Source organism: Buceros rhinoceros, unplaced genomic scaffold (assembly GCF_000710305.1).
Source record: "Buceros rhinoceros silvestris isolate BGI_N320 unplaced genomic scaffold, ASM71030v1 scaffold29293, whole genome shotgun sequence".
In the NCBI taxonomy this organism is placed as follows: domain Eukaryota; kingdom Metazoa; phylum Chordata; class Aves; order Bucerotiformes; family Bucerotidae; genus Buceros; species Buceros rhinoceros.
In genome coordinates this window covers 1-13,095 of record NW_010405808.1, presented here as the reverse complement: position 1 = coordinate 13,095, position 13,095 = coordinate 1, and the positions used below count along the sequence as shown (strand labels likewise).

General features: G+C 50.3%; 1 protein-coding gene across 1 annotated transcript; it reads left to right on the top strand.

The window, feature by feature from the left end:
• Nucleotides 1-3: 3 nt before the first annotated feature.
• On the top strand, nt 4-884 carry NHLRC1 (NHL repeat containing E3 ubiquitin protein ligase 1; the record flags this gene model as incomplete). The annotated part of the gene is made up of 2 exons (XM_010133873.1): nt 4-142; nt 343-884. Coding segments are annotated over 2 exons (681 nt in total), but the record flags the coding sequence as incomplete, so codon positions are not given.
• Nucleotides 885-13,095: the final 12,211 nt, after the last annotated feature.

Here is a 13,095-nt window from a genome sequence, read left to right as displayed (position 1 = left end):
CGGGGGGACGCGGGCAACGATATCAAGTACCCGCTCGATGTGACGGTCACGTCGGATGGGCACGTGGTGGTCACCGATGGCGGGGACCGTGCGGTAAAGGCCTTTGATTTCGAGGGAAGGGGAGTCCTGGCTGTCCGGGAAGGTTTCTGTTTGCCCTGGGGCTTGGATGCCACCGCCGAGAGCGAAGTCATCGTGACCGACTCGGAGGCAGGGGCTCTCTACCGCCTGACACGCTCGATGTGACGGTCACGTCGGATGGGCACGTGGTGGTCACCGATGGCGGGGACCGTGCGGTAAAGGCCTTTGATTTCGAGGGAAGGGGAGTCCTGGCTGTCCGGGAAGGTTTCTGTTTGCCCTGGGGCTTGGATGCCACCGCCGAGAGCGAAGTCATCGTGACCGACTCGGAGGCAGGGGCTCTCTACCGCCTGACAGCTGACTTCAAGAAGGGGAGGTTGAAGAAGTGCCAGGTGATCCGTTCTCAGCTCATCAGCCCAAGAGGGGTGGCCGTCTCCCAGACCTCGGGTGCTGTGGTGGTGATAGAGCACCTGAAAGCTCAAGGACTGAACAGCAGCAGCACTCGAGTGAAGATATTCAGTGCAGAGATGGATCTGGTCGGCCAGATGGATAGCTTCGGTCTGAACCTCGTTTTCCCTTCCAAAATATATACTACGGCTGTGGCCTTTGACAAAGAGGGTCGTGTTATAGTGACGGATGTCTGCAGCCAGGCCGTGATATGCTTAGGGAAGCCTGAGGAGTTCCCCATCTTTAACCCTCTAATTAGCCACGGGCTTTCTTATCCTGCGGGACTGACTTACACAGCAAACAATGCCCTCGTCGTTTTAGACAGCGGGGATCATTCAGTAAAAATCTATAGCGCCACCTGAACGGGTGTAGATGCTTACCGCTGTCGGTTCAAGCTGCTTCGGGCCATAAAGCACGCGGAGTTCTGCTGTTAGTAGGCATGCAGGGAGGAGGCCTTTTCTGGCTTTAAGTGAAGTTGCCCTCTGTGACCACCACGCTTTTGCTTTCCGCAAAACTTCCATGGAATCTCTTGCCTCTCCGCAGGAGAAGACCTGGCCGTCACAGGCTGTAGTCAACAGTGAATAAACGCAACAAATAACGCGGCATTTTAAAACTATTCCACACCTCGAAAACGGAATGTTCTCGGTGCTTTTTGACAAGTAATTACAACGGCGTTTGGAGTGGAGTAATCTAAAGATCGGCACCTGGAACAGAAAGTGATGCATCATCATTGACATTTCCCAGCGCGTAGTTTTCATTGTTCTTCCGTAAGCCTAGATACACTCATGAGCGCGACAGAGTTTCTGTTCCAGGATTTCTGCACGAGAAAGGGGTCTGGCTTGGCAAAATGTCGGGAGAAATGGAAGCTTCAGTTCAAGGGCTCCCGAATCCGGCTCAGATCGCTGCGATGGAGGAGCTGCCGCTGATGAGTGAGTTACGTGACGAATCGGTGCTCATAGCCTGTTTGTTCCATACGGGGGAAAACACCCTTCTGGGAGCACTCCTCTCTGTACTGGTTTATTTCCACTCTTACCAGGGTTGTACCGGAGCGCTTGGTCTTCCTGTGTAATGCACAAGTCTTTACCTGGAGATGATTTGGTGCGTGGTTACTGGCACGGGCAGCTTTCCCTCAAAGTCCCTCGCAGTATTTGTGTTTAGACCCCAAATACTTGTGTGGTTATAAAATTGAGTTGGCGGTGCTGCTAACACAGCGACGCTTGGGAGGCTTCCCATACCTCCTGCCTCACTCCTGTCATTAATACGGTACTTTTGCACCCCAAACTTCAGGATTCAACTGAAAATTGAAATGTTGATGGGAAGTAATAGAGAAAGGAGAGACACAAGCCTCATTTTTCCCCCCTAGCTTCCAAATGAGGTTTTGTTGATGGTGAATAGATGGCTGGTTCAGTTCAGTTTATATTCTCTTTCACTGTGGACACAGGTTCTGTTGCCTTATTGGACACGAAGGTATATCTAAATTATTCTGAGAAGGCTTGAACTCCCCCACTAGACGTCACTGCTGCGTTTTTAGGCATTGACGTGCTGCTGAAATGATTACTTGAGGTGGTGCAGCATTAAAAGCCAGTTAGATACGAATGTAAACGGTACCTGAGGTAGAGACAAAGAGGCTAGAACAGCACAAAGCTTTTGGGGTCATTTACTTACTCACTGAAATCATTAATCTGAACTAACATAGATTGAAATTCACGGGTGATCTAATAAATTTTTGATCTGGCTTTCGGTCTGACTGCAGGACACTTAACGCCTGCGTGTAGTGCTGCTCCAGCGGTTTACCGAGTTCTTTACGCCGGAGCAGTTCAGCCCTCTAACTCAGACAACGTGTTCATCTGCCTTATGTTAACATGAATATAACCCGAACAAATCTCTTACGTGTAGCTATCTGTAAAGCCTGATTGAACCTGCCAATAAAGTGTGGTTTGCTTACCCTTATATTGAATGATGTAGTGGAAACTCCTTGTCTCTCTCACACTTTTTTATCATGGGCTTTCTACTGTGGTTGCCCTGTGGCTGGTTTCTTTTCTTTACCTGGAGATGTCCTGTGAGAGTTGTTGAGGGTCAATTGCTGCCATTGAAAAATATGTGGAAAAATTTATGGGAAAATACATGGAAAATATCTGGACCTGCACATCTGGTCTTTTCCAGCTTTCTCTACGGCCAGTCCACACCATAGGTGCCTGTGGCGGACCAGCTCCTGGGCTGTTCTGCAGCAGGAGGTGCACGGCCCTGTGCAGGAACCCCCTCGCGGGGTCAGGAAGGAGATTTGCTCAGAGCAACAGCCCCCCAGTTATATATTTATTCCTTTCTAGGTGCCAAGGACACGTCTGTCTTTGAAGGATATAAAAAAACTAATGAGATGACACTTGCTGTGGGGAACTGCTGTGTTTCAGAACGCGTGCAAATACCACCAGTGCTGTAGTCATACATTATTAATAGCTTATCACTCCGAACTGCTGCGAGCTTCCATCTTCTCACACCTTCGTGGGCACCAGCAGCTCGGTTTTGCTGCTGAGCTCACGGATGGTCAAATCTCTCAGTGCCTACAGCCTCGTAGGCAACTTTCCAGCAGCTGAACTGCTGATTTTTAAATATTTGGCTCACCCTGCTTTGAAACCTACCAAAATGTCCCATTTTTGCCCATTCTGCTCCTGTCTCCTGTGGTGTAAGACTAGAAATCACTTGGTGTTTGGGCCTGTAAGCAAAATAAACTTTGTGCCTTTACTCTCTATGCTTTGCTCTGCGTTACCTGCCCAGCGGAAGGAAACCTAGGCTTCTGCTGTGAGGGATGCAGCTGGTCTCCTTTTACTGCAAACCTCGGTGCTTCACGGTGTACAACACTGCTTCGGAGAAACCTTCGCGTTCTGTCTTTAGTCATTTGATGCAGGTGCCTAAATTGAGATTATAACAATATAAATTGAAAATTGAGAATATAGCAATATAAACCGAGAGTATAACACTATTAAAAATCTGGAGTTCTTCAGCTTGTAAGGGGAAACCCATCAATAAACCTGAAATCTTTTGTCACACAGGAGAATTTAATAATGGGAGACACGAGGCCCACCAGTGTGCTGATAACAAACTAAAAAGCCTTTGACATTTTTACATACTCTTGCCTCTTCACGTGTATTTGCCTTTCCCAGATCTTCGTTTGCGAAGCCAAGCCATGATGATGATGATGATGATAGCTGCTGTCACTATCTGTTGCCTTCAGGACGGTACCTTTATGCCATCTGTTTTCCAAAGGCACGCGCTGCTCCTGCCTGCCTGCCAACCTGCTGGAAATCAGTCACACCTTTCAACAGAACAAAACCCGCTGTTCGGAGAGAGGGATGGCAGAGGGCGAGGGGCCCATCCTTGTGGAGGTGTTGCTGGGTCGGTGTTGCTTTTGAGGTCTGATGGGATGTGCTCAGAATGGGGATAGCTAGATGGGTGCTTCCCTTTGGAGAAGAGCAGTGGCCTTTTCATCTAGAAAGCAATATGGGACTGACCAGTCACTTCGTAGAACCGTATATTCCAAGTTGGAAAGGACCTTTCCAGGTCAGCCCCCTGCAGGGAGCAGGGACATCTTCAACCAGAGCAGGTTGCCCAGAGCCCCAGGGTCCAACCTGACCTGGGATGGTTCCAGGGATGGGGCTTCTCCCACCTCCCCGGGCAACCTGGGCCAGTGTCTCACCCCCCTTAGTGTAAAAAATTTCTTTCTTCTCTCTAGCCTAAATCTCGCTCTTTCAGTTTAAACCATCACCCCTTGTCCTGTCTCAACAAGCCCTGCTGAAAGGTTTGTCCCCGTTTTTCTTGCAGGCCCCTTCTAAGAACTGAAGGGCCACACTAAGGTCTCCCCAGCGCCTTCCCTTCTCCAGGCTTCAGTGGTAACTACCGTGGCATTTATTTAAATTAAAAAATAAAAAAGGAACCTAAACTAAGCTTTGCATAGTGCTCTGCACCTCATGCCTTAACAATCTGGATTAAAGCCAAATGTAAGGGCCAGTATACCCCTAACGTCCTCTCTTCAGCCCCTCCTACGGATCGGTGTGTCTGCGGTGCAACCCCTGCTTGGTTTATTTTTAAGCCCTGATCTCAGGTTGCTGTCGATGCCTGTATATACACCAGGGTATGGTTACAGGGTTTAGGGACACAGGAGGCAGGGGAGGCTCCAGGGAGACCCTACCGTGGCCTTTCAGTACCTCCTGGGGGCCTGCAGGAGGGATGGAGACGAGCTGGGACCAGCCCTCCATTCCACGTTACATGTTCCACCTCAGTATCTCAACTGAACGTGCCGATAATAACATGTTTCTGTATGACACAGTTCCATAAACATACGGGGTCTCCTGAAAGTGCTTCCTTAGTATAACCTGCCTCGTTCTCCCGCAGAGCTCCGAGGCCACTCACCCTGGGGAGGTCCTCAGTGAGCAGACGATGGGTTGCACTTAGTGCCTTTTTCTCACCTCTGCTTCCCAGGAGATTTACAGGTGTTTTTGAACCTGGCACCCCAGCCTCTCTCCGAGGCAAACACGATATAAAGGTTCTGCCCCTGCAGCTGCAGACAGGAGAGATGAGACTCAAGGGAGGCCTCTGGCAGGCTGGAGACTAGACCTGACTTCCCGTGACAAGGTTGGTGCCTCAATAAAGCAGAGAGTGGCTGTATTTAATTTTCCTCTTGTCTGGGAGTTGCCCTCCTGATTTTGGAAGAAAGTTTGACATTTTACTGCTGATCTTCTTGTTACTAATTGCTTTGGCGTTTCCTATAAATCACAGAAATTAATGCTTTTCTAAAGCACAGTGTGTTCCTCGATCATTGCTTCCAGCGCGCTGCACCAAGGTGTGTGGGTTCAGAGTTTCGAAATGCTCGGTGGGGAGGTGTTCGGCTGTGAAGCCCCGCTGCAGTATTTTTCTAAACATCCCTCTCAGTGTGGGCAGTTTTTGTTCTTTGGTCAGAGGTGAGCACTCCATGGGCACGGAGTTGAGGTGAGAACAAAATCTGCTTTCATGGAATATATTGTCTTCTAAATCAGGAGATTCCTTCTGGTCAGAAGATCCCGTAAACTGTTTTACATACTCTACGTACAGTTCTGTGCTTTGTAATGAATAAAGGGTAGGCAGTTTTACACAGGCTGTGTCACCCAGTTGCTGGCCAGTCACAAGTGCTGTCCCCAGGCCTCAGTATTGAGGCCTGTTCTCTTTAATATCTTCATCAACAATCTGGACCAGGGGATCGTGGGGACCTTCAGTTTGTAGATGACATCAAGTTACGTGGCAGCATTGATCTGCTGGAGTGTTGGGAGCCTCTGCAGAGGGATGTGGACAGGCTGGATCGATGGCCCGAGGCCAGTGGTATGAGGTTCAACAAGGCCAAGTGCCGGGTCCTGCGCTTGGGCCACAACAACCCCCTGCAGCGTGACAGGCTGGGGGAGGAGTGGCTGGAAACTGCCCAGCGGAAAAGGACCTGGGGGTGCTGGTCCATTGAACATGAGCCAGCAGCGTGCCCAGGTGGTCAAGAAGGCCAACGGCATCCTGGCTTGTGGCCAGCAGGAGCAAGGAAATGATTGTTCCCCTGTACTCAGCACTGGGGAGGCCACGTGTTGAATCCTGGGTTCAGTTTTGCCTCCTCACTACAAGAAGGACGTTGAGGTGCTGAAGCATGTCCAGAGAAGGGCGACGAAGCTGGTGCAGGGTCTGGAGAGCAAGTGGCTGAGGCACCTGGGGGTGTTTAGCCTGGAAAAACCGAGGCAGAGGGGAGAACTTACTGCTCTGTACAACTCTAAAAGGAGGTTGGAGTGAGGTGGGGCTTGATCTGTTCTACCAAGTAACAAGTGACAGGATGAGAGGAAACGGCCTCAAGTTGGACCAGGGGAGGTTTAGGCTGGATATTAGGAAGAATTTCATAACAGAAAGGCTTGAGAAGCCCTGGCCCAGGCTGCCCAGGGCAGTGGCGGAGACCCTGGCCCTGGAGGGGTTGACCAGCCGTGTGGAGGGACAGTGCTGCTGAGGGACAGGGGGCAGTCTAAAAATGAGAGTATGATCTGCTGCTGATAATTTTGTTGTTGATGATGAGATTATATTTGATATGTTTTCTTCAGGCCGGGGAGAACTGGGAGGGAGTGGTTGGGTGCTTTGTTTTCTAAACAGAAGATCCCGAGTCTTGTTATGCACCTTAATTAGCACCTTCAGCACTTGTTTCCACCTTATCCAGGAACTGATGAAACCCGTGGAGCGTAATGTGAATCATCCTGTTGACTTCAACGGACAGCAGACGGATCCAAGATCTGCGCTGAGCCGACTTCCGTATGTTCTAACAAACGCAGTTCCCCCTCCTCTCTCAAGGCTTTGCCTCGCTCAGCTTCCTTACCCGCTGACCCCTCGGTGCATGCTGTTCTCCCTCCTAGCCAAGCAAGGGCTTCTTTCCTTCTCCACACTTCAGAAAGGTAACGCACGTTTGGATAGAGCGTGCGCTTGCAGGCGTCGTCAAAAATCAGTTGCGTAAGGCGACACTTTGGCTTGGCCAGGGTGGTTGCTAGCCGAGCGTACTTCGTGAGCGGGCTTGGTGGACGCACTCCTCCCTCCCCACCCTCCTGCTCCTCCCAGGGGCACAGCCCAGGTCCCAAGTCTCACGCAGCGTTGCCAGCAAAGTTCAGCTTCTCTCTGACAGCAGAAAGCAAACAAACAAGGGGACTGCGACTGCCTGGAAAGGGTTTGATAGGAACCCTGCGCTCCTGCTCCGAGAGGCTGTTGCCATTCCTCAGGCTGTTGATAATTACAGCTTTACTGAGCAAAAAGCAGCCTCCAGAAACAGCGCCTCAGCACTGCTGTGTGTTAGACAGACCCGTGTGGTATCTGAGTGCTGGAGCCTGCAGACTCGCTGCTTCTACCTGTGGTGAGGCCCTGGCCAGTGCCTGGCAAACGCGTAGTAATTCGCGATGCTCTGGACAGTGTCCGTGAACTGGCTCCCTGCTCACAAGTCTTGATCTGGGACGTGGAGAACCGCAGGGGTGTGCTGGCGTGAGGCTGGCATACCAGACATTCCTTATCATAAAGATGAAGAGGGGCGAGAGCTTTCTGGGTGGGTGGAATAATGGGAGAGTTGTCCTTGCCTTCAGTTCGCCAGGGCTGCCTGCTGATTTACATTGTAAATAACCTCACCAGCTCTGGCAGTTTGGTGTTTCTTAGGAGAAGCATCTGATTTCTACTGATACAGAGTAGAAGAGAGGGCAAAAAAGGAAAAAATATAAACCCCTACTAATTTAACATCAATCCCTTTTCGTAACTTGATAGTTATATTAACCACAGGTAGGTGATGTCAGTTCCTTTGGGACCGTGTGATCTCAGCATTTTAACAGCACAAAACTTGTGTCCCTTTCCTTCCCTTTCCACTCCAATAAACTATAATCCCCACCATGGTTCCAGACCGTGTAGTGGCCTGTCTTCAGAAGGGGCAGCAGGACAGGTCCCTTGCTATCAGGGCATCTAATACAGTCAGGCCCACTCCTAAAAAGAGCTCCTAAAAAGCTCTGGTCCTCTGTCTAAAAGACCATCCATCCCTCTGGGGGTAGAAGCCGACTCATTTCCAGCTTGAGGGTGATCCAAGACAGAATCACAGAAGAGCTGAGGCTGGCAGGGATGTCTGGAGCTCATCTGGTCCCACTGCCCTGATCAAGCAGGGCCACCTAGAGCCAGTCTGTAGGCCCACGTCCAGACGGCTTTTGAGCATCTACAGGGATGGGGGCTCCCACCACCTCTCTGGGCAACTTGTGCCACTGCCTGGTCACCCCGCAGTGAAAAAGCGTTTCCTGATATTCAGAGAGAACATCCTGTGCTTCAGCCTGTGCCATTGCCTCTGCTCCTGTCACTGGAAAGAGCCTGGCACTGCCCTCTTTACCCTCTCCCTTCAGGTATTTGTATAAACTGATGCGATCCCCACTCTGACCCTTCTCTGCTCCAGGCTGAACAGGCCCAGCTCGCTCAGCCTTCCCTCGCAGGCCAGATGCTCCAGTCCCATCCTTGTCTTTGTGGCCCTGCACTGGTCTCAATTCAGTAAGTCCACGTCTTTCCTGTACTGGGGAGCCCAGAACCGGACACAGTTTTTCAGATGTGGCCTCACCAGTGCTGGGCAGAGGGGAAGGATCGCCTCCCTCGGCCTGCCGGCAGCTCTCCTGAACACAGCCCAGGAGAGAAGGGCTGCGGGAAAGACAGTTTACACCCATTTGTTTTCCTGCTAGTGTTTTCCTTGAACTTGAGAAGCACCAGGCTTTTAACTGGCCTGAAAGGAAGCATAAACAGCTCGGTCTTCCTTTTGCTAGACTAAACACACCGAACTTTCTTAGCTTGCTCTTGTTTGATAGTATTCACCACTCCCCAGTCCTCCCAGTAACCCTTTTGTGGGCCTGTTCCAGTTGGAACTCCCCTTCCCTAAACGCTGTTCTGAGTTTTCCAGGTGGAGTCTCAGCTTTTTACAATATCTCCTGCACCTCCTCTTTCAGCATAGGAAGAATTATTCTGGATGCTTTCCCCCCTTCTTTGCATCCCATTGGTTTCCTGCCTGTAGCTACATCAGTCTGCTGCTGAGCTCGTTTATTTCTATTACTAGAATTTTTCAGCTGTAGGTAGCAGTCACCATTAAGGCTCCCACAGTTAATTTGAAACTATTTCTTCCTGCCAAGTGATGGGAGATGGGGAACAGACTGCACCTGCCTCAGGCACACTCGCTGCGATTGTTCACCGCTGATCCCAGAGTGCGATCTACTCTTGGGCACCCAGGGCAGGTGTGGAGGCCAAGGTCAGAACCCAGTCCAGGTAAAGCCGAGAGGTCACTCCAAACCTGTGTGAATCAGCCTGTGAGAACAGAATTCGTCTGTTCACCTGCGAGCCAGCTCTGCTCAGAGCTCAGGACGGTTCAGCCACAGCCATCGGCCACCTCAGGAGGCTCGAGCAGCATCTCTCAGGCAGGAGGAGATTTAGTTGAATGTTTTCTGCATTTATTCCTAACACTGGCAATTAAAACAACTACTTTTATTTCTGAACGTCAGAGGAGCATTTGTCACCACAGCCCCTTTCGGGGCCCAGAGTGTTGCCAGAAATATGCTGGACACAGAGGACGTTTTTCATACCTCCGGCACAGCTTTGGAGAGACAGTCAAAACAGATCTCTGATAAGACAGAGGTGGCAAACGTCCAGCCTGACTGATGTGCAGCTTGAATTTGGAGCAAAAAGGAAATGGAAAAGCAGCCTGAAAAGTCACTGGTGCTATTAACACCCTCCCCCCGCCCCAAGTCATTATCTTCTTTTTCACCAGTGTCAGTGGAAGATTTATCAATGGTTTTGTTAGAACCACGATTTCTTCCTATGCTTTTTCCTAACTTGAGTGTATATATATTAGATTATTAGATTATATATTAGATTATTAACCTTAAATATATCTGTTGGTTTCCTTATAGAGTGTTCATTTTACCTCTTTCACTCTGGATGATGTCGTAATGAGTTTGAGTTGAAAACAAAGTTTTGTTTTCTGTAATTAAAAAAAAATTCTCAGTAAAAACTTGGAAATGCAAAGAAAACTTTAATTAAAACCTTAATAAAATACGTGTCTTGCGTTAAATTTAGTCATAAAAACCTTCATTGTGAGCATCCTTTGGGCTGCAGGCGCTGCAAAATTAAACATTTGGTTTCTTTTGACACTTTTGACCCCCAAAGAAGAACACTGCTTTGCTTCCCATACTCTCCCTGCTGCCGGCCCCTCCCCTGCTCCAGTTCCTGTGGCAGGAGATGAAGGCAGATGTGCCGGCGACAGCGTGCACCAGCCAGGCACAGCATTCGCTGCCCATCCTCTCCCGGCTGCCGGCCCCTCCCCTGCTCCAGTTCCTGTGGCAGGAGATGAAGGCAGATGTGCCGGCGACAGCGTGCACCAGCCAGGCACAGCAAGACACGCACTGGGGATGCTGCTGACAAGATGGGTATTCTTGGCAGGCACCGTGACGTTTCTCCCTGCCTTTCGCTGAAGAATGGAAGTCAGTGGAACACTCTGCCCTACTGGCAGGGCCTCAGGTGTTGACTCTGGGTTGCACAGCGTCGCTTCCCCGTTTCCGTGTCATGAAGTGGAGCAATTGATCCTCCTGCTCCAAATATATGGGAAGGCCTTCATATCAAATCACATTATCTGTGTTATGCCTTGGGAAGATGAGGAGCAGCTGGAACTTCCCACCAGGCCAAAGTAAGGAGTGACACTTCCTTCACGCTCTTTGCTGAACTGTGGATCGATAGAAATGCTGAAAGGGAAGAAGCAAAAATGAAACAGATGGAAAGCAAGAGGCAAGCAGGTTCGATCCCGGCCCTAGGAAAGCTGCAAAGTTCCTCTTGCCTGCAGTGGGGCAGAACCAGAGCAAAATAGGGGGTGGAAGAAAGCAGAGACAGGCAAGGAAACCAGGGAAAGATGGCTTCAGAGGAGTTTGTCCCCGTGTTCCCAACCCTGTTCCCCTCACCCACCACCAGTCTCCGCCTTCTCCTCTTTTCTCATTGCTGGAGCAGTAAGCTGTGTTTCCTCATATGGTACCCTCCCGTCCATCCGTCCGCACGTCTGGGATAGCTGGCAGCTCGTTCTGATGGGAGAACAGCCCACCAGTATCCCTCGCCAGTTCCCACGGGCAGGTAAACTGATCAAGCTGACAAATCCTGACGGGTGAGAGACAGTCATCCACAGCCGCTACCGGTGGCGAAGACAGAGATGTAAAGGGTTCCATATGGCAGCTGTGCTCGGTGGGCAGATAACGATGCCAGAAGAGAAACATCACCTCAGCCTGATTTTCACTCACTCCCCGCAGTCCTCCACGCTCTTTGGGTATCCAATGATCCCGTGGGGCGCCTATAACGTAACTCTCTTCCTAGTCTGCTGTGATGCCAAAAGTTTGCTCAGGTGGTGCCGAGGGGAGACCAGAAGTACGTTCTGCTACACGCATGCTGCCTAATAGATGTTGTCAGGTCGTGGTACAGATGTTGCCAAAAGCTCTTCCTCAAACAGAAGGAAAATCTTGGTGGAACCAGCACTTCATTTTTGGCAGTTGTTTATCAGGGCACATTGATGTGAATGAATGGGCAAAAAACCTTTTCCCAATTTTACCAAACACTAGAAAAACCCCAGGATTTCACAAGACGAGAACAGCTACAGTCTGTGTTAGAACAACGTCGCATCTCCCTTTTCAAATGCTTTTGCATGGCTGGCTCTCGGTAGCAGCAAATGGTGAAATATAATTCACAAGCCTATTCCAGACGTTAGTGAAAATTTCTTCCCAAGACTCTTCTCGTGGCCAGAATCACAGCAAATCTTGTGAAGGCTCCCCTTCATTTCTCTTACTCCCTTTAAGTTTCTCTTCATCTAATATAATTGGTTTTATTTAATCTTACAATGATGTCGTTTTTCCACCAAGCGCTGGAAAATTGAGACAGAAGGGAATACTTTTCCTTCCATCTGCTGGCTATCTTCCCTTTCCCAGCAGTGTCCAAGTTTGACTGAACTCCTCTGGACAGGAACAGACTTCACACCTTATCTTACGCCAGCGCTTACTTTGATCTGGGTTCTTACAGTCTACACTCCTAAGTACAACATCATCCCCTTTCTTTACTCATTGAGCCACATGCTTACGATGCATTTCATAACTGACATCATTCCTTACGCCTGCTTCCACAAGCAAGAAATCCACACGCCCCAGCTTCTGCTAGTGATGTTCTCCAGATGTCCAGCTCTATTTGGGAACGTTTTCTTTCGCTGCACTCAACGCGGCTCTCATTTCCTTTCGGTATTCCAGCAAGCCATGGCCGTTCGGGGCAGCCAGGTCAGTCGCTTCGCAGGGCTCTTCTGGCAGCCGTGGGGGTTGATCCCCGTGGCACCACCATCTTCGGCTCTGTTTAAAAGGCCCGCTCCTCTCAGTGCAGCTATCAGCCCATCACTTGTTGTTTAGCCCGTTCTCCCTGCAGTGGTTTAGCCCCGGAGTAGACAGAATAATCCCATTTGGGTTTAAGCCTGTCTTTTTTGTCAAGAATATGTTTCAGACATCGCTATTTTGTGCCTGGGATTCCTGCCAGTCAGCTGCATCAACGAGTAAGGACTGAGCCTTTGGAAAATTACTGGAGCTAAGGGAACAATTCTGGAGAGAAAACCAAGTTTTAACAGGACGCTTCAAAAAGAGGAGCAGCGGCAGCTCCGCCACTCCTGGAGCTGGCCTTGGACGCTGACCTCACCATTGAGCAGACAGACACATCTCTGTGCTGCGGCGCTTGGGCGGGCGCTGGTCCATGGCGGTTTGTCGCTGCCTGGAAGAGCGAGCGGCGCAACAGGCGCAGCCCCAGGGCTCGTCGCTCCATCGCCTCGAGGTGCACCACAGCTTCTAGGTCTCCATCAGGCCTCGTTTCACTCGGGTCACCTGTGCCAGGATGGTGCAGGGCAGGTCATTATTTTCTAAGCGAGCAGCGCACACCTTTTGTCCAAAAAACCTCACAAAAGCTCCCCTAGCGCCATGACATCTTGCTCAGGGCGGTGCGTGGGCTTTCTTGGCGGCCTTTCCCGGCCAGAGGGCA